This window comes from Globicephala melas, chromosome 11 (genome assembly GCF_963455315.2).
Source record: "Globicephala melas chromosome 11, mGloMel1.2, whole genome shotgun sequence".
Classification (NCBI taxonomy): Eukaryota; Metazoa; Chordata; class Mammalia; order Artiodactyla; family Delphinidae; genus Globicephala; species Globicephala melas.
In genome coordinates this window covers 55417545-55439470 of record NC_083324.2, presented here as the reverse complement: position 1 = coordinate 55439470, position 21926 = coordinate 55417545, and the positions used below count along the sequence as shown (strand labels likewise).

Genomic DNA, 21926 nt, shown 5'->3' with positions numbered 1-21926 from the left:
GGCAGATTCTTTTTTTTTTTTTTTTTTAACATCTATTGGAGTATAATTGCTTTACAATGGTGTGTTAGTTTCTGCTTTATAACAAAGTGAGTCAGTTATACATATACACATGTTCCCATATCTCTTCCCTCTTGCGTCTCCCTCCCTCCCACCCCCCCATCCTACCCCTCTAGGTGGTCACAAACCACCTAGCTGATCTCCCTGTGCTATGCGGCTACTTCCCACTAGCTATCTATTTTACGTTTGGTAGTGTATATATGTCCATGCCACTCTCTCACTTTGTCACAGCTTACCCTTCCCCCTGGCCATGTCCTCAAGTCCATTCTCTAGTAGGTCTGTGTCTTTATTCCCGTCTTACCCCTAGATACTTCATGACCTTTTTTTTTTTTCCTTAGATTCCATATATATGTGTTAGCATACGGTATTTGTTTTTCTCTTTCTGACTTACTTCACTCTGCAGATTCTTAACCACTGCACCACCAGGGAAGTCCGCAAGTAACTTCTTTAAAGGTACAAAGCTCTGTATTTTCTTGGCTGGCACATTACTACATGAAAGGTCATAATGTCACTTTAAAAGTATAGTGAATGTCAGACTAAAGCAAGCTCATGTTATTTTGAACAAGTCCCCAATTTAGAAAATGAGCTTGAAATCTAATTTTTCATAATTTTGAAGAAAAAAAATGAGTAATTCCATCCCCAAACTTTTCTTTCCAAAAGCATGTTCACATTGCATTATCTAGATTGACTGCACTGATGAAATTAAAGTGGCAATTAATTCCTATCACAGAGTCAGAGATTAAAGCTATTGTATTGAAGGATAGGACTCATGCTGTGTTCTTGTGTAACTGCATCTATTGGGACAGTGTGTTTTGAAATAGTCCAAGTTGTCTTTAAGTTAATGCAAAGCAGTCAGGAGATAAACAACTTAACTTTCTAGTTTCAGGAGGCAATTGTTGCTGGAGGAAGAAAGCTAAGTAAGCTCTGCTAAGAAATGCACGGAGAGTTCATTTATCTGCTGATCCATTTGGGGGCATTATGGAACTCAAAGCCCAGAACAATGGGCTCTATTTAACATTAAACAGCTTCTTAATAATCTGTTATTTCTTTCCATGGCTGCCGGAAAGTCCCTCGGGAGTGCAGAGTCGCTGTAGCAGTCCCCGTGAAGTTGTAAGCTACTCCCCAGGACCAAGTAGTGTTAAATATAGAAGTCACCCTAATCACCTGACTGTCGGAGAGCCCCGTGTAAGAATTCCCAAGTCTACCCTTGTCATCTCCATCTGTCTCTCTAGATTTACCAAACGCAGCTCACCGCACCGCCTGGGGTCCCCGCCGGCACCTCCCGGAGCTTTGCCCGGCGGAGTACGCCCTTCCAGCGCAGAGGGCTGGCGGGGAGCTGGCGCCAACCGGGGCACCTGGCGGCCGATGCCTGGCCGCGACCCCTCGCTCTCCCTCCGCCTCCCCCTCTGCCCCTCTGCTGCCGACCTTTACGAGGAACTCTGCTGCGCTGCGAGACTCGCGTCCTCGCCCTGGGCGCGGGGCCCCACCCCTTGCGGGTGCCGCCCGCGACCGGGACGGAGGCGAGGGTAGGTGAACTGCTGGCCCGGCCTTGGCTACCGCTTGCTCGGTCCTAGTCCTCAGGCGCTGGCTGGGCGGCGCGGGGCCGCGGGAGCGCGGGGATGCACTCGCGCGCGCGGAAGGGGTGACCCCGGGGACACGTGCGGCCGCGGGAGGGAGCGCGGGAGGGGCCTGGGGCCGGCGTGCGGGTGGGGGTCGCCCGGGGTTGGAGTGGGCGCCCCGGACGCCAGCCCTCTGCCGGCTCCCCTCCTTCTAGGGCTCCGCCGCCGCCTGGCACAAATCGGAAAGCCTTGCCTTCCTCTGATGGAGCGGGCAGGGTGAGGGGTCGGTGCCTGGTCAGCTGGCGGGGATGGTAGATTTCACTTACACCTGACCCGCCCCACTCCTGTCAGTTTCGCCGGCAGGTCCCAGCGATGCGATTGTTCTTCCAGTAACTTTGTTCAGAGGCGGAGGGGAGGGGAGACGCCGAGAGGACCCCGGAGAGGCTGGAAAGCGACGAGGATCGGGAGGCCCAGCTGAGGCGGGAGTCCTCGGGCGGCCCCGGGGCTGGGCGCGTGGCTGGGAGGCGTCGCTGCCGCCGCCTCCGGGATGCGCTCGGCTTAGCGGGACTGCCGGGGGCTCCTGAAGGCCATTGCTCCGAGGACGCGCGGCCACCCGCTGCTCGCGCTCCCCGGGCCGGCGCCGCCGGTGCCGGAGCCGAGCGGCGAGCGGAGCTGCGGGGCGCGCGGGCGAAGGCTAGCGGGAGGGAGGGCGCGCGGGAGGCGTCTCCTCCTCGGCGAGCCATGCGTGCCACCGGCAGCTGAGCCGCCGCCGGCGCCGCTGTCAAATCTGCGCTACGCTTTTGTCTTGTCCTCCAGTGAATGGGAAGATGGAGATGGATGTAGAGGGAGTTTCTCCGTGCCCAGAGCCCATCCCCCGCTCCCAGGGGGCTGGCGGAGCCTGCCAGGCGCCGCCACAGCCGCCGTCGCCGCCGCAGCATCCGGCTCCGGATGATCCGCCCGGCAAGAGTGCCGGCGCCGAGGACAGCGACGATCCCGAAGCGAGAGCCAGCGGCGAGAAGGACGAGAGCAAGGTAGGTCCGCCGCGTTGGCGCTGTGACACCTTTTGAACAAAACCACGGAGCTCTGGCAGCGGCTGTCACTTTAACCCCTGCGCTCCCCCACCCCCTTCCCTCGTCCGGGAGGTGATGAGGGTTGCAGATGTAGGGAAGGCGTAAGATGGAAGGGAATCGCTGGGCGACAGTGACTTTCTGAACGGGAAGGCGCGTGCAGAAGTCCCTCCTGGTTTCCGTATTCAGTGTTCGTGCAGAGAAAAGTCTTCTGGTCCAGGCAACGTGATGTTGGGTGGAGCGCAGCACCCCGGGAGAGCGAGATTGAAAGACTTTGCTCGCCCGCACCGTATAGCCACAGCTTATGTGGATGATCTAGGTCAAGGGGAAACATGTGTTCAGGAGCTGCCAAGTGGCTTCTGAGACTCCTTGAAGGGAGGTGGCATCAACCTAAAGATGACAACAGTGGGAGCAAAGTTTGGCTCTTTTGCAGAATGGAGAGCTCTGCCTAACCCAGCTCTAAGCTGGAACACCTTCTCCTGCCCTGGCATCCTCCTGCCCGGGAGGGCAGGGGCCAGGTGCCTGGCACCAGGTGAGCTCTGGAAACCTTTTGAAGCGCTGCTGTGTCATTGTAGCCCCGGGATAGCGGCTACTGACTGCGGAGAGAGGAGCTCCTCAGGTAATTGGGTTCCAGTAAGAAATAGCTCAAATGCCATTCTCTGGTGCTGATGTTTTTTCCTGTTGAGAAAATTGTAAAGTAGAGAAAGTGGCATAGAAAATAATGCCTTGGTGTGATATTCTTGGAGTGTATTTATTGCAGCTTGGTTTCTGAGCAGGGTTTTCTTTCTCCATATACACTTGGAGTTGAGTTTTGTGGATGCTGGTGCCGGCCAGTTGTATCTCTGTGAAGTGTATACATGTGTTTGTTAATGCATTTTGGAAGTGGCTGCAAGTGTTGGGGAAAAGCTGGTTCAACAAATCAGAACCAACCAAAGAGGAGTCAGCTGAGGTACTTTCTCACTGTGGCTCACTGGAGGAAGCGTGCAAGGAAACAGCCACCGTGCCTGGTTAGGAAAGCGAGTCATGACATGCTCCTCCTGGGAGGTTGCCTGGGTTTCTGCTGGACGTTCCTAGAGGGGCTAGTAGACTAAACAGTATCCCAAACATGTTGGGATCACACTGAGTGTTGCCTCTCTGTATGTACTTGCAGACAGGCTTACCTTAACAAGATGGTATTTGCAAATCCTCAAAATTGTTTTGCATTTGGATACTGAGCTAAGGATTTAGATTGTGGTTTATCTACCAAGATCAATATTATAACTTATATGGCATTCTACCAAGGAACTGTCATTTGAACACTCTCTAGACTGGGCTGGGGTGATGCATACAAGATTTACATTGCCAAACTATGAGGAATCTTAATATTCTAACATCCTCAGCTTTTCAGTCGCATTTGATTTCATGAATATTTAATTCTGTCATGACTGCATATTTACTACTTTAAATGACTGCGCCCAGTTTAATGAAATAACCGTAACTGAGCATCGTATTACCTAATTGAACTTTAAGTCTCATTTGCAAAATAGGTGTGGGCAATCATTAAAATATACAGCAAGTGCTGCCATTTCCACGTTGTTGGTTCATATGCTCTGAGCATGAGAAATTCCTGCCATCAGCAAAAAATCTGTGCTTATTTGTTTCCCTTTGATACACCACGCAGACTCTCTGATGTTCTGTGGGTTGTGAGGAGTGAGGAAGCCAGTGCATGACAAATACTAGAGCAGGTGAAGAAAGGATGGACGGAAGGTGGGTTGATTATATTTCGTTAATTAGCATGTGCAGATAATTGAGTATTCCACCGATGTGATTGGCTTTCTGTATGTCTGCAGTTTCTTGCGGTGGAAACAAAATACTACTTTTTTTGCCTCCAGGTGTTTGCCTTAAAAAATTATGTTGCATCCTTCTCTCCACCCAGAAATCAGCTGTGTTAACCCTTTGCTCATCTCTGCTACTCTCCTACCGGTTCTTCTAAGAGTCTGAGGATGGTGGCTGTGTCTCAGACTTTAATAACTCTTTTTGTCTTTGATGGATACTAAGGCAAGTTATACATTGATTTTTCTTAGCAAATCCTTGTTTCATTAGTGGGAAGGCCTTTGGGTATCTGATCAAATTATTCTACTAAGATATAAATGGAAGACAAACTGGGTTAAAGTGGAATGTGGTTTCACCAAGCTGTTTGGGGTGAAGTTAGGGAGATGATCACGATAGGATATAAACACAGTAATGTACAAATGTAATATTTTGGACTGTTATATTTGTTTCTTACTCACAAGTGTAATAAAAAATGAATTTTCAGTACTATATTATTTATCTTAAATCTCCTCTTCCCGCAAAAGTGTCAGGGCATTTTTTTCCAGATTCTGGTTTGGGGTCATGATTTTATTTTCTCTTGAGTTTACCCCAGTTATCTTCTTGGAAAAGAAATTGGAGCTTAGTGCCAGATCAGCTTGTCTCCTAAATTACAGGTTCATGTTCATATGTCCTCAGAAAGTCTCTGAAATAGGAAGGAAGGTTAGAAAACTGGATCAGTCAAGGGATTTTTTATGCCACAGTTTCATGACGTGACTGGTGCTTTCTGTTCCTAGAATTGCAATGCCTGATTCCTCTCTAGCAACTGCTCTTCAGAGAGATGCTATAGCAGCTACATGCTGTGTATGCTTTGATTCCATGAATTGGAGAAGACCCTAAATCAACCAGTCCCCTGGGCTTTAAGGCAGGCTTACCTTAAACCCTGTGAAAGGCAGTCTCCTCTCCTTGCAATGACAGGCAAAGACAATGTGATGACCCCCTGTGGGGACCTAGTGAGATGTTTCCTCACCCATGAGCTCAAGAACTTCTTCCTCATATCTGAAAAGAGGTTCTCCCACCTGGACAAACTCCTTTCTTCCAGTCTTGCAGATGAAGATTAAATAGTCACTCACCTTGAATAAGAGACCTCCAAATCCTTGAAAGTGTTCTCAACCATGGATTGGACCATCCTCAAAACTTTCTTGCAGAGTTTCCTTAGGCCATCACATTCCATCCTTTTAGTGATGTTTAAAACCATTCTGAAATGTTTTGCTTGTGCTCAGTAAATCTAAGATGGGTATTTCTGAAACTTTGTTTGGAAAAGTTTGTTTTAAAGTTCCTTGTGTTGAGGACTAACACCCCAGTTTCTTACTCCATCTGTTATCAAGTTGCTTTCACAAATGTGTGGGTTCTTCCCCGACCCCAGGTGAGTGATGTATAAATGATTCTTTCTTGTCTGCTTCAGCTTCATGTATTCGCCCTTTTCCTGCCTCCCTCCCCCCATTTTCTCTCTCTTTCTCTCTTTCACACACACACACACCACTTACTGTGATGTTTTTTATAGAAGTGTGTATTAATGGCACAGCTATGAGGTGTCATGACCAAACTCTCTTTTGTGTTCAGCTCTCATTAAAGCCTTGGTCTGCAAGATATGTTATTCTTGTGATTTGGACTAGAGAGAGCCTGTGCTGTTGTTCTCAGTGATATTTCACTGATGGACATGACCCAAGATGCTCACCTGCCTGCATCCCATCAGTGACACTGTCCTAAACCATCAGTCTCACAGAGGATGCTGTCGGGAGTCTCTCATCCAGTTCATTTTTGAAAGCCTTTTATTTTGAAATAATTTCAGATTTATAGAAAAGTTGCAAAGACAAGAGTTCCCATATACCCTTTACCCAACTTCCCCTAATATTCACATCCTACTTAATCATGGTCTGTATATTACAATGAAGAAATTAACATGGGTACAATACCATTAGCTAACCTCTGTCCAGTTTTTGTTGAGTGAATGTGTAACATATCAATGTTTTTCATTCTGTCCTCCCAGGACTTAAGACTTTGTTTTTTTTTACACCTGAAAGACTCTGTGAGAGGGTATTTAAGAGCCAAATTTAACTTCAGGTTAACTGTGCGCCCTGTTCCTGGCGGGTGGGCAGCTCCCGAAGTCAGAGGCTGAGGTCCTGGGGTCCTGTGCCACGCTGCCCTGAGCCCTGTGGGAGTTACACCTTTGGCAAAACTCTTGAGTGCTGTGGGAATGATAGTCTTCTTTTTAATTTTATCCTGAAAAACATTTCCCGCTCCAAGTAAGACAGGGTTTTTCAGTACACAGAGGACAGCAGAGTCTCAAGTGGCAAGTAGAGGAGAAAAGGCGATGGATAAAATCAAGACAGTTCACTTTGATGCCTAAACCCTTGGGTGTTTGTTCCTGGCATGAAAAGTAGCGGAAACCCTTTCCTTTCTGCATTGTACTCACCTGGGGAACTCTGATTTCGAGCACAGAAGCAGAAACTTGCCCATGTTAGGCAGGATGCCATTGTGATCAGTGTTGGCTTTTTGATGAAGAGTGAAATCATAAATCATTTGGTCTTGGCTCCGCCTTTCACTAGCTACTAACCTCAGAGAAGATCCTACCCTTTTTAAATCTCAGTCTCTTCATCTGTAAAATAGGATAATTATAGGGCCCACCACCTATTATTTTATGGCTTGAATGAGGTAAAATATATAAAGTTCTTGATTCAATGCTTCATAGCTATTGACCACTCAGTAATTGTTAGTAATAACTGTGATGATTATTATTGCTCTTGTGGTCCAGGGTTCTGAAGAGGAGAATGAGTTGGGGCCAAGTTCACCTAGAATTTTCAGTTTCCCAGAGAATTGTGGGGCTGGAAATGATGCAGACACACTGTTCTACAATCAAACCAGGTTGGTGCTCCTTGGTCTGACTTTGCCCTGTGGGCTTTGAGATGTTCCCAGTTCTTTTCCTGGTGGGCAGGACCTTAGGAAAGAATTATTCTTTATCTTGACTTGTCAATAGACTGTTCCTTTCTCATCAGGAAAACCAAGGAAGATCAGGATGGAAGGCTCCTGCCTCCTGGCCCAGGTCCCAGGGGTACACACAGGACATTAATAAAACAAGTGGATTGCCCTACTTTTACACATTACATTTGTGACTTCTTAGAAGAAGTAGGTAGCAAATTTTAAGAGTTAAAAAAATGATTGAGATAAGAAGTTGTATCCTTTAGGGCTCTTTGGTTGCAAGCAACAGAAACTGACGTTAATTTGAGCAAAAAGGTATTTTATTATAAGGTAATCATGGAATCAAAGGAAAAGTGATAAAAGTGGTTTTGGGGAAATACTGAAGCCAGGGAATCTCAGAAGATCTGAGTAGTAGAAAATGATGAATGGTCCCTTGAGGCCACTGACATAAGAAGAATAAATTCCAACCTTTTTTTTTTTTGCCTTTCTGTCACTCTGATGAGCAGAGTCCATGGAAGTTTATCTAACTGGTCTTGCTTGGGTCAGATGTCTGTTTCTTGGTCAGGGAAGAGTGGACATCCACATAGAAGGTTCTGGTAAATTGGTCCTTTGGAAGAGGTATAGTTCATGGGGGAGAAAATCAAGGTACTGTTACCAGACCAAGGAGAATGGATATTAGGGGCAAAATAGCCAGTATAACTTCTCTTCAGGGGAGGTTGGGGGGAGGGAGAGGGAGTGGGGAGAGAAGAAAAAAGGAGAGAAATAGAGGGAAAGAGAAAAGGAGAGAACCAAACAGACAGAGACAGACAATGAGCTTATCCAAGAAACTGGAATATTTTTTGGCACTAATTTCCTACCATTTGAAAAGAAAGAATCCAGAATAAATGATGACTTGCTCCTTATTCTGATTTGCCATGTGAGACCCCCAGAATTAGGAAACCATAATGGAATACATGGCCTACCGAGTCTGGACCCTGCCCCCCACATTTTTACATGGGAAAATTGAGGCACCATGACAAGTGATTTGCCCAAACACAGAGCTGGCACTTGAAGGCCCTTTAGCCTAAGACATGGAGTCTGCTTCTGAAATTCATTCTTAGTTTCCCCACTTATAAAGTGAAATGAATGATACAGTTCACATCTGCTGAGCAGATAATCTGAGGATGAATGTGATAGGGCGCTGATGTTTTAAAACATAGACCTTCTATGGGACTCTCATGTCATTAGAATGAATATATTAACATTTTTTTTTGTTTGCCCCTAAATTAAAGCAGGTTGGTTTCCTGCTCAAATCCCTACAGCTTTTTGTTTGACTTTGAATCTTCATGTCAAGGTATCTCTGTCCTCATATTTGGATCTTGGGTCCTACAGAAGGAGGCACCCCAGGCCGTGTGTTTCTCACTGTTGGGTGGCAGATATTCAACTCCTGGGCACACACACTGTTCCAGCACCAGGCCTGGCACACAGTGGGTACCCGGGGAATAGCAGGTCTACTGACCCCTGCCTGGCCGTGTCCATTCAGCACATCAAGCCCTTCCTTAGATGCTGGGATTACAACACTGAAAGAGGGAAGCCCACAGCTTCATGGAGGACACACACCTATACACAGACCCTGATGCTCTAAGGAGCTGAGGGCCACAGAGAAGTGAGAACAGGAGCTACTTGCATGGAGGCTGTGTGGAGTGGAGTCTTGGAGGAAAAGGAATGCTGGGAATGTAGGGAGGGCGTCCATGGTCATAAGGGCTGAGAAGTATTCAGAAGCTCGTTGTGGGGTCTACGGAGGTTTGACTGGAGGTGTATTTCTTGTGGAGGCCACATGACAGGGTGGCAGGAAGTTTGGACGCCCTCAGATAAAGAATAGGTTCAGAGTGGAGGTTTGAGACTGTTTCCACGGCCAAGAAAGGCTCCCTAATGGGGGAATTTCATGGATCCATACATGTCTCCTCTATTTCAAGGAGACAGAAATAGAATTAAATCCTATTTATTGCGTGACAAAGAGATGACATTACATCATTGCCTGAATAAAGGACATGTAAGCACAGAAAAAAGAAGAAATAAATAGAATTTATTTCAGAATAGAGTAACCTTTCTTGAGAAGGAGTAGGTAGAGCCTTCACCCAGCACGGCCCCCAGCCCTGAACCCCTGGTTCTCAGGTACATCCCATCCAGTCCTGCCTGCTGGCCTTACTCTCTGCATCCTCTGTGCACCTCTGTGCACGGATGTTCCGTGTCTGGGCGCTGCTTGGGTGCCCGGACGGCAGCCTGTGCTCAAGGGAGAGGTGTTTTTACTGAGATGCTCTTCCTTTCCTCATGGTGCAGCCTTGGTGGAAGTGAATGAAATCAGTGGTGAGAGGGTCCATTTTCTCAGAGTAGAATGTTGTCTTGTGCATTTTTTTAAAGTCTTCTTGAGCTCAGCCAGAAAGGTACCTGGGGGCACAGCAGGTACAGCCTTTCTGCCTCTCGTTCTTTACAAGTGGGGCCATTTCACACGTTTTTAAGGTAAAGTGTTGGCCTAACAGGCACTGGAAGTAGCCAAGTGGAATGAGACTGTGGGACACCTAGGGACACTGGCCAGTGAGTGACTTCCTTTTTCTTGGTTTGCTCCCCCAATAACTGAAGGCCCACATCACATCCCCTTCACAAAAACTAATGGCTGGTCAGCCCCTCCATCCTTCCCAGGCTCCCATCTCCACCCCTTTCGCAGGCTTGCATTCCCCTCCCCAGGTTAAACCCCCTGTATTTTATAATCTATTTTCTTTCTAAAGAAAGATTTATTGGCATATCATTTATAGATGGTAAAATTCACCCTTTTAAAGTGTACAGTTCAATGAGTTTTGACAAATGTATACATCTGTGTAGCCACCACCCCAAACAGGATATAGAAGGTTTTCATTACCCGCAAAAGGTTCCTCTGTGTCCCTCTGCAGATAATCCCCTCACCCCACCTTTTCCATAATTTCACATAAATGGAATCAAATAGCATGTAGCCTTTTGCATCTGACTTCTTTTGCTTAACAAAATGTATTTGATATTCACTTACCTTGGTGTGTATCAGTGGTTGCTTTTGCTTACTGGGTCTTATCTCGTTGTGTGGATGTGTATTGTTTATCCATTCACCTGTTGATGGATATTTGGGTTCTTTACAGATTTTTGGCCTTTGTGAATAAAGCTTCTATAATTTTTTTCTTTCTTTTTTTTTTTTTTTGTGGACTGTATATTTTCATTTCTCTTGGGTGAATTCCCAGGAATGGGACTGCTGGGTCGTATGATAAGGATGTTTAACTTAATAAGAAGCTGCCAATCTCCTTTCAAGAGCAGCCATTTAAAATGTGCTGAGACTGTGCATTTCCACCATCCATGCATGAGAATTCCAGTTGCTCCACGTCACTGTCAACACTTGCTATTGTCAGTATCTTTAATTTTTGTCATTCTAGTAGATGTGTAATAATGGCCCATTGTGGCTTTAGTTTGTTTTTCCCTGTTAACTAATGATGTTGAATATCTTCTGTGCCTATTTGTTATCTGTATGTTTCTTTGGGGAAAAGTCTGCTCCAATCTTTGGGCTATTTTAAAATAATTGGGTTGTTTGTATTCTTATTGTTTTGATACAATTTATTATTTTCACATAGGTTTAGGCTCCAGAAACCCTGGTAGAAGTTTGAACAGGTTACAAAGCAACGGACATTTTTTGAGTTTCTTTTCTTGAGGGTTGTTGGTGAACTAACACTTACTGGGCGTTTATCCTGTGCCAGTCATGGAGGAAGGTAGATTCAGATGGGGTCATCTCATTCCAGACTCCATAGCGATCCTGCAAAATAACTATTATTAGCCCCGAGGTCACACAGTTAGGATATGGCAGAGGAAGGCCTTACATTTAAGTCTGTCTTACTCTTACTTCTTCCACTTCACCAGGTGTGACTCAAGGCCTGTTCTCCACAATTTCCCCTTGGTTTCCCAGCCCAGTCTGCTTGCACTGCTCTGGGTGTTGTAAAAGCAGCCCTCAGGTGAAATAACACTGCTGCCACTGACGTGCAAATCAGGACATTGAGCTTAGGGCAAAAGAGTGCTCCCAGTTTTATTTCAGTCCTGAAAAAATCCTATCCACTTCATAAGGTGGAAAAGTGAGAATTCTCCAGAGACATGGAAGGTTTGAGGTATCATTTATCTGTCAGGACCCAAGGATGTCCATCTCTCTCAGGTAAATCTCGGTGCTGTGGGTACCCAGAGGGCCAGGGTGGGGCTAAGCCCTGGGAAACAGAGCTCAGTTCAAACCCCTGTTTTGTTTCTACGGGCTGGAGGAATATGGGCAAACCCTGTGAAGGCTCTGGTTTGGATTCTCTTATCAGTAAAGATGATGGAGAAGGCCCCCCTTACCACACCTGAGCGTTGTGAGGATTGAATTAACCAGTAGGGGGACCAACTTGCTCCATCTCAGGAAATCCTGGGTCCCAGGTAAACCAGGACAGTTGGTCATCCTGATTACAGGACACCTGTAAAGTGTCTGGACCCTTACAGGCTCTCAGAGCTGTCACTGTTGAACGGGCTTCGGGGCATTCTCTCCATGAGTATGAAAATGACTTAAGGTGTTTCAGAACTAATGAGGCCCTGTGAAGGATTCCAGGTTCTCCACATTGGCTTAAAAAATAGTTCAAAAGCACGGCTATGGATTTGCATTGGATGAATAGCATCACCTTTCCAAGTAAGTGGCTGTAGGACTTTTCAAGGCAGCTCCCCAAGGCCTCCAGCCAGGAAGTAAGTGTGCTTTAGAAAGTGAGCCCAAAAAGTCTCCCTGGCTGGAGGACCAAGGGCTCTTTCAAGGACGGCCTGCATTGGCAGGACAAGAATCACCCCAACAAATAACTTTTTAGAAATCGCATGTTGGTAGGGTTCGCGTCACAAAGAATCAGGCTCGGTGTTTCCCAGGAGGTTCTCAGTTAGGAAGAAACTGCTCTCGTTCGGAAGACAATGGGACTTGGGTGCTGTGACTGTGAATCTTGGCTCTGCCCCTTCTAATGGACCTCTCAAAGAGTCACATTTTCTTTGAGCCTCAGGGTCCTCAACTGTGAAATGGTTTCACTTTTCTAAGAACTGTCTGAACTAGAAACTCAAATTTGATAGTACTTGGGCAAAGCCTTTTGTAAACTCTTACACAAGTTTGAGTGTGAGTGTCTGTGTGTATGTATGTGTGTGTGTAAGTCTCTCTGGTTTTGTGGGATAAGTGAGTTTCCCCCATGATTTTCTGGGACCCTGTTTAAGAAATTGATCAAAAAAGTATCTCATTGGAGTTAAAGGTGCTGTGAGTTGGGGTCCATAGGAGCATGTGATCTTTCTGGGAAGGGTGCCCTCAGATGGCACTGGGTGGGGTCAGGTGTTTGGAAGGCCCACGGGGCTGGGTTTGGGCTGTGATGTTCCTCTGGGGACATCGCTGGCTGACCCAGACAGCTTGTCCTCCTGCCACTCTGTCTTGCTTCTTCTTTGGATGACAGTAATACCAGCCTGTGGCCAAGACATTTCCCTTGACCACCTGCCCCCTACCCCTTCGCTTAATTCCTACTAAGCCTTCAAAATTCAGTTCAAGGAAGTGCTCCCTTATTAGAACCTTCCCCTGTCTACCGCATAGGTCAGGTCCCTGCTGATAGGGTACTAAACATTCCTTTAAAATTAAAAAAAAAATTTTTAGTGAAGTATGGTTGATTTACAATGTTGTGTTAATTACTTCTGTACAGCAAAGTGACTCAGTTATACATACACACACATATATTCATTTTTATATTCTTTTCCATTATGGTTTATCACAGGGTATTGAATATAGTTCCCTGTGCTATACAGTAGGACCTTGTTGTTTATCCATTCTATATATAATAGTTTGCATCTGCTAATCCCAAACTCCCAGTACTTCCCTCTCCCACCCCCCTCCCCCTTGAAAACCACAAGTCTGTGCTGTATGTCTGTGAGTCTGCGTCTGTTTTGTAGATAAGTTCATTTGTGTTATATTTTAGATTCCACATATGAGTGATATCATATGGTATGTGTCTTCCTCTGTCTGATTTACTTCACTTAGTATGATAATCTCTAGGTCCATCCATATAGCTGCAAACGGCATTACTTTGTTCTTTTTTATGGCTGAGTAGTATTCCATTGTATATATATATATACCACATCTTTATTCATTCATCTGTTGATGGACATTTAGGTTGTTTCCATGTTTTGGCTGTTGTGAATAGAGTTGCTATGAACACAGAGGTGCATGTATCTTTTTGAATTATAGTTTTGTCTGTATATATGCCCAGGAGTGAGATTGCTGGATCATATGGCAACTCTATTTTTAGTTTTTTGAGGAACCTCCATACTATTTTCCATAGTGGCTGTACCAATTTACATTCCCACCAACAGTGTAAGAGGGTTTCCTTTTCTCCACACCCTTTCCAACATTTGTTAAGTGTAGACTTTTTGATGATAGCCATTCTGACCCGTGTGAGGTGGTACCTCATTGTAGTTTTGATTTGCATTTCTCTAATAATTAGCAATGTTCAGCATACATTTTTAATTGTATCGTTAGCTGTTTAATGTAAGCTATGAGGATAGGGACCAGGCCTGTGTTTTCCATGGCTATTTCTCCAACCCTAACATAGTACATTCCATGGAGTAGGCCTTCAACTATATTTTGACCAATAATTGGGTATGAATACTAATTTCATACAACCTTTTACCCAATACCTACTTTCTGGCCCAGAATGATCTATGTCCTCATGCAGCACACATTCTAGTGGGAGTGACAGATACTAAATTAGTAAACAACTGAATAAACAAGATAGATAATGAATAAACAACTAAATAAATCCTGACACCAGTGGCCCCCTGGCTGTCAGGTTTCAGCCATGTTTTTAGAAGCCCTGATGAACCCTATTTATACAAGAGCATCAGCTCAGGGCAGTGAAGAAATAACCATCATCCAGTTTGTTTCCTAGAGTTGCCTTCTATCTTACGGCCTCAAAACCTGGCCTTCTCCTCTGCTTCTCTCTACTTCCTCTGCAGAGTATAAGTTCTCCTTGTCACATTGGCATCGGGAAATCACAGCATATATGCCCCCAGCCCTTTCTTGTGGTCAGGTCATGCCTCTCTGGTTAAACTAAGTACACTTTCCTAATGAGTTCAGCCTTAGTCTTGGGAGCAGACATTCAGTTGTGGGTGGCTGGCAAAGTGAAGCTGGTGCTGTCCTTGCCCTGGGCTTACAGCTTTCCTCCAAAAACCTTCTCACCTGCACTCACCAGACACTCAATCCTCAACACCCTCCTCTTCAGTTTCTAGACCTGCATTATCCAATATGGCAGTCATTAGACACATGTGGCTATTTAAATGTAAATGTAATTAAAATTAAAAATTCAGTTCTCCATTTGTCTAGGCATACTTCAAATGGTCAAAATCTCTAAGTCTAATGGCTACCATGCTGGGCAGTGCACGTAGAGGACATTTCTGTCATTGCAGAAAGTTCTACTGGAGAGCAGTGTGGTAGAGGGTGACTTCATCTCTCCTGGCCTACCCTATTTGACTGAAATCCCTCTGAGATGCTCTGAAACCAATCCTTTGACAAGGGTGAAGACTTTACAACTTCCTGGGGTTTGCTTTAGGTTCTTGGTGAATTACTTGCAAATTGTTTTTGAACTACCTGTATTGTCGTGTATAGAGGCTGCTTAGAGCAAGATCTCATTCATAACCTTTGAGTCATGGTGTTACTATTTTTATCTAGGTGTTCCAGTGAATCTTGGTATTTGTCCCCTGCCATTATAGAAAAAGTCTCTGGTAAAGTGGTTCCAAGAGATGGCTTTTCTATTATCCAAGTTCAGAGCCTTTATTAGGGGGGAGTTGAACCACACTGACACTTCCTCTTTGCCATTTACTGATGACAGTCGTCACACTGTGGGGTTATTGTGATGGTACTTATCAGATACACAGGCAGAGAAGTCCAGTGTCATTACAGAACCCCTATGTTTGCAACAACCATTCAGGGAATAATTTCCAAATTATATAATGGATTAAGAGTACTAAATTCCAAAGTTACACCCTTAAGGTGTTCTATCCTTCTATCTCACTCAGTAAAATTCCAAGTACATTACAATTAATAGTGGTTTCAGGGATGGATAAATAAGGAAAAGAGGATATGAATTTTAAAAGTCTGATAATAAAAGCTACCTTTTCAGTGCTTCTTGTATTACATTTTTTTCATTCGTGAGTGAGAAAAGTGATCTTTCTTCAGGTTGGAGGAAGGACTGGGGAGTTAGTCCTTAAGGATTCAACTATGGGGCTTGCTGCGCCTTTGTCTAGCACATTTCAGGAGTGTCTGCAGGAGAAGAGCTGGGAAATGGCCCCAGGGAGGATTTGGTGCTTCTGCTCCCTTCGAGCAAGGATGAAAATTTGAACGACACCTGGAAGTGATTTAAAACTCTTTTATTTACACATGCAGTTAGCAGGGTGGCCCCTGGGCTCCACAGTCAGAACGTGGCAAAGCCTGGAAATGGGGTGAGGGTGTGAGTGCTCCCTCAGTCCAGCTGAGGCAGGTCATCTGGGCCTGCGCGTGAGAGCACAGCTAATAGAACAGTAGTCCAGAAAGAAAAAGGGACAGGCCTATGTCAGTAATAACAACACCTCTTTGGTATTTTTAGGTAGTATTTAAACAAATACTAAAATCACAGAGGTATGGAAAGAACATATTTGCCAAAAGTTAGAGTTGTAGGCAAGGTAACGACAATCTCCTGTTAGCTGTTACCTTCTTCTTTCCTTCTTTCTGCACTGAGGACAGGAGTCCAGCTCACTCCGGAGTCCCGAACATCAGGCAGGCTTACGTGTCGCCCCCGGGATGCTGAGGGCCCATGTCTCACCCTTGGGATGTGTCACCCTTGGGATGCTGAGGTTGCAAAGATGGGATCATGGTGGCTGTGATATCAACAGTTTCAAGCCCCTTGGAACCTAACAAGGTGCACATACAAGGGAAAATCGAGTCACAACTAGGTTTTTAGTCCCTGGGGCCTCCTTGCTGTAACCACGGAGGCTTCTCATGCTCACCATTCACAGGTGTGTAGTGAGCGACCTGTGCGTCGCTGTAACAAAGACACTCAGCTTGGAGTCATAGCCTAAGTGCTAGGCAGGCACCTGTCCATTTTTTCTTCTATTTCAGTTTTCAGACAATTTTGGGATTCCAAAAAACATCCTCATTCGCGGCACAGGCCCTGAATTCTACAGGGATTTTTTCTCTGTGTCACTGTAGACATGTCAGATGTTGCCTTCTTGGTGAGGATCCCTCTGGTGGGGGGAGTAGAGGAGAGAGAAAAGGAGCTTCTGGAGGGAAAAGCAATCCCAAGGACCTAGCATTCACAACTGCTGTGATGTTTGAAAATGTACGAGAAGTTCTTATTCTGATACATCAATTTAACTGTGGCCTGGAGCTGAGATTTGCATCTCTGAGGCCATCAAATGTAGACACAACAGTCCAGTAACCACACACTTGGCTCCGTTATTTAGTTTCATTTTTCCCTTTTCATTTTCTCTTCAATTGTGTAAGAGACACTGCAAGTTCTCAAAAGGGTTAATTCCACGCTGGGTTAAGTACTAAGGTTTAACCTTCTTCAGGGCCAGACTGAGAGTGTCTGTTTAGTGCCAAGTAGGTAAAACGGAGTCTTACAGAAGAAATGTTTCAGCTGAGGGTCACAGTTCTCTCTAAAAGACAGTCTGGTTTTCTGCTGATGATTCATCAGAAAAATGAGCCTGGTAATTGAATTGGGGATTTAAAGGGATCATAAGGAAAACAGCCACATCCAACTGTTGGCACTGTCATGAGAAATTCTGTTAATGTCAGCGTGCGAGCCAACACTCCATCGCGGGTGGACCCTTCAGTGGATGCAGCCTGCTTAGTTTCCGGTCCTGATCAGTTACAAGAGTCTGTCGTTCACTGCTGCGGAGTCAGGGCAGGCTGCGAAGACACCAAGTTGGAAAGGGGGTTCTCTCTGTGGATGCCTGTGATGCAGATTTCCTCTGGGAGGAAACCTGGGCACCGCAGCAGAAGATGGCAACCAGAGAAACTAACTCTGAGGAATTTTCTGAACAAAGTATTCTCCTTTTTAGTGGGGGAGTGATGAAAACTGGGACAAGACATGTAGCCACGTCCTCTCAGAAGGGAATAAATTTTGCTTCCACCTGTATGGATAAGTTGGTTTGTACAGTTTGAATGAAATAACCATCTTTTGACAAGGTAAAGGTCTGATCTTCTCTGGAGCAATGGTTCTCAAGCGGGGACAATTCTCTCCTCCCTTTGCCCCCCTGGAATATTTAGCAATACCTGCAGATATTTGGTTCTAGACCAGGGGTGGGGTCCTCCTGGCATCTTGTGGGTAGAAGCCATGGACACTGCTACATTTCCTGTGATGCACAAGACCCCACAGCAGTAAATCATCAGGTCCCAAACGTCAGCAGTGCCAAGGCTGGAAACCCTGATCTAGAGAATGTTCTAGATATTTGGATCGTGTCTTCATATATACTTCATGAGGATAGTATTGTGAGGGGAAGCTTTAAACAGAATGTCTAAGGCTTTTCCTTGTTACAGAGTTGTCAGGACTCCCAAATCTGTGAATTCATCCTTTTGTCAGATCTAATTCTAAGAGGCAAGTCTGAGGAGAAAGTTCTTTACACCAAGAATTCCAAGCATTGTCTTTGCTTTTAATAAAACTGATACCCATTGAGACTCTTTCTGTTGCCTTGAAGGTGGAAGATTTGAATCCTCCTCCCTAAAAATAATTTTCTTAGACTGTAACAAAGATTCTCTCTCTCAGTGCCAAAAAATACATGCTTCGTGTTTCCAAACCAGTGAATTCAAATCCTGTAGCTGTTATACTTGTATCAAATTTTGCTATAAGCATTTTCTATCTTGTACAATGTGGATTAATCCATGCTTATGACTTTTCAAATCAAGAAAAACATTGTATCCCAAATAGTTTACATGTTTTCATTTTAAAAACACACTGTAGGGCTTCCCTGGTGGCGCGGTGGTTGCGAGTCCGCCTGCCAATGCAGGGGCTACGGGTTCGTGCCTGGTCTGGGAAGATCCCACATGCCGCGGAGCGGCTAGGCCCCTGAGCCATGGCCGCTGAGCCTGTGCATCAGGAGCCTGTGCTCCGCAACGGGAGAGGCCACAACAGTGAGAGGCCCGCGTACCATAAAAAAAAAAAAAAAAAAAAAACACACTGTAAGGCTAAGTAAGAACAGTTAGCTCTGTAAAGTAGTGGTGTCCAACTAAATAAGTCATGTTGGAAAAAAGACAGCTGCTTAAACTTGCCCAATGGATCTAAAAACTGTTAAAAGTATATGAGCAGTCCAGATTCCATTTTTAATTTTGATAAGCACGAGTAAGGAAACTCTTGGTTAACAAGGAAAATTCTGCTGACTCCACCCTAAATCTTAAATGATCTAATGTATAAAGTTTATGTTAACTTTATTAAACCAAGAAATTAACTCTCAATCTGTGTGAGGCGCCAGGGAAGGGCTCCACAACAGATAACGCTTGCTGAGCCCAAGGTGAGAAGTGTGAGTGTATGCTTTATTTCAGAGGTTGGCAAACTTTTTCTGCAAAGGACCGGATAATAAGTATTTTTGGCTTTGTGAGCCATACAATTCTCCACCTCAGCTACCCAACTGTGCTGTTGTAGTATGAAGGCCATTACAGACAACCTACAAATAAATGGATGTGGTTGCACTTCAATAAAATTTTGTTCACAAAAACAGGTGCTGGGCCCCGTTTGGCCACCAGACCCTAGTGTGCCCACCCCTGCTTAACTCACCCCAGGCAGCTTTATCACGGGCAAGTACAGAGTTCCTGTTATGTTTTTTGCAATGATGAGGATTATTTATGGAACTGCAGGACCACCTTCAAAGACTCCAGGTGGGGAATCATTGCAGGATGTGCTTAAGTGCTGGTCTATAGACCATCAACAAGGTAAAAGGCAAAGGGTACCTTACACACACTTTTTATTAAAAAGTGATGCAGTGTTCATGGAAATGATCTCATAGGGTCTGTTAGGTTACTATAAAAATACCAAGTCATTTTTTAATATTTGCTAGATTTCAGATTTGGTGAAGATTTAGATTGGGAAAAAAAGAAATCAGCCACTTCAAATGAGGATCCCCTGACGACTGGAGCTGTGCAGTGGCCTGCTGGTCAGAGTGGTGGATCTCACACAACGGTCATCAGACATCCTGGCTTCTGAACCTGGTAGTAGTGTGGCACAGTCTTGTTCAGTAGGTTCTGGGCCTTCCTGACATAGTTTTCCATTGTGGGGCTCTGTTGCTAGGCCTGGTCAGTGTCAGCTGATATGAGGTCAGAACGAGTGAGGGTTCCTAAAAATGTAAAGAGAGAAATGATTAGTGATCATGCCAGCGTGACCAGACACTGTGACGCTTCCAACCAGCTGGCCAGTTGCCCTGTGAGGCAAGGAGAGATTTCCCCCACTTTACCTTAAGTGCACTCAGTCAAGAAAGATAAAACTGCAGGAGTTTTGTGTGAGGGTTCTCAATCATGGGGTGGGAGACGTCCCGCATACCTTGCGGAGCACAAGCATAAGAATGCCCTGAGTCTTCACTTCATGTGACACGTGAGGCTCTTAAGACAGAGTCTCTGATTCCCTGAATGAAGTTTCTACTATGAATAATTAGCCCTGTTTTCTTCAGTTCTCACAACCAACACACATGTACACACACATTTCACACACACACAAAGAAACCTTTACATTTGCCTTTCATATGAGCAAGTTTCATATGAACAAGTTCAAGAGTAAAACCTCTGCTGCCGTGGAACTGATTTCATCGTGTGACTCAGTTGAAGAAAACTCAATATGATACATGATGTCTGGCACAGCCTATTCCCATATTTCCAGGAAGCATTAAAAAGAATTAAAGATGAGCAAAGCTTTTCAGCCGTAGTAGGACCACCTCTCTGTCTGTTTATTTATCTATAAAAGAGGCTAGTGAATTAGTTACCTATCACTGCATAAAAGATTACCCCAAAACGTAGCAGCTTAACAAACAATAAAAACTTTTCAATGCACACAATGTCTGTAGGTCAGGAATTCAGGCAACTCACCTGGGTGGTTCTGGATCAGGGTCCCTCATGAAGTTGCAGCACACAGATGTCAACCAGAACTGAAGGGATCTCAAGGCTTGACTGGGGCTGGGTCGTTAGCTGCCAGTATGGCCCAGTCATGTGGCTGGAAAGGCAGTGCTGGTTGTTGGTGGGAGCCTAAGTTCCTTACCAGTTAAATCTTTCCATATGGCTACTTGAGTATCCTTCCAACATGGTGGCTGACTTCTCCCAGAACAAGCGATCCAAGAGAGAGGAAGTTGGAAGCGACAGTGTCTTTCTGACAGACTTGGTCACACTTGGTCTTGTGTGCAGTACCCTACTGGTTACACAGGTCAGCCCTATTCAGTGTGGCAGGGGACAACACAGGAGTGTGAGTACCAAGAGGTCGGGATCTTGGAGGTGGGCTCCTCTAGCGAGTTACTAGATTGAAAGATTCTTCAATTAACTATCTGTTTTTAGTTTTCATTTGCATGAAGATAGAAACTTCAGCAAAGGTCCTTTCTGAACCTATGGAAGCCATACTAACCTAGGCTTTTCATACAGAGACGTAAAACTTAACATATATCTGATGGGTACGGAATTTTTTTCTGTGCCATTGATAGCCCCTGTCAGATACGCTAGCTGGACATCCTAGTGGATGCTGACTGTTCAGTTAAAAAAAATTCTCCTAGAGTGTTGCAATTATGTACGTAGATTTTTTTTGTCTCTTGTGTAAGTATCCCAACTGGTCTTATTGACTCAAATCTTTCATGTAACTTTCCTCTCTGGAATCTTTATTAGTTAGGAGAGGCAGAATTGTTGTTAAAAAAGAAAGACCTAAAGATGTATAATGTCTCAAACACTATAAAACTTTCTCACTAACGTCACAGTCCAAGATGTGTGTTTCCCGATCAGTGGTGGCTTTTCTTCCTGCAGTGAGTCAGGACACCAGACTCCTTGCATCTTGTGGTCGCGCATTCTTGAAGGGCAAATTGTCACATGCATCCAGTCTGAGAAAGGGTGGGGAAGCCAAGGTCATTTACATTCTGCGGGAGAGCCCTTGCCAAGGCTCTGACTGGTCCACAAGGGCCAAGAAATGGAGCAGCTGAGTCCAAAGATGCACAGTATAGTGTCAGGAGACTGATAGATCCCCAGTAGTTATTGCTACATTAATTTGCTTATAAAAATATCAGTTAGGGATGCAGCAAGCAACAGACAATTTGAAAAATAGCTATAAAACCAGAGTTGACTTTTCTCACCTTATAAGTCTGCAGATTGGTGGCTGTAAGTATTGTTCAGGGGCTCCAAGATGTCAGGCTGTAACCTCTGTGATGCTCTGGGCTTTGCCCTCACGTGGGCAAGATATCTTCTGCA

At 45.1% G+C, this 21926-nt stretch overlaps 1 protein-coding gene and 1 long non-coding RNA gene across 2 annotated transcripts in view; both read left to right on the top strand.

The window, feature by feature from the left end:
• Window positions 1-1117: 1117 nt before the first annotated feature.
• The window catches only part of LOC132598118 (synapsin-2-like), a 679754-nt gene continuing 658945 nt past the window's right edge, over window positions 1118-21926 (top strand). The window contains exons 1-2 of the mRNA XM_060308007.1: window positions 1118-1583; window positions 2433-2647. Of these exons, the coding sequence (XP_060163990.1) occupies window positions 2444-2647 (204 nt within the window). The 5' untranslated portion in view covers window positions 1118-1583; window positions 2433-2443. The remainder of the gene's footprint in view (window positions 1584-2432; window positions 2648-21926) is intronic.
• The window catches only part of LOC138842289 (uncharacterized), a 186427-nt gene continuing 167686 nt past the window's right edge, over window positions 3186-21926 (top strand). Inside the window, exon 1 of the long non-coding RNA XR_009565839.1 lies at window positions 3186-3302. This is a non-coding gene — a long non-coding RNA (uncharacterized lncRNA). The remainder of the gene's footprint in view (window positions 3303-21926) is intronic.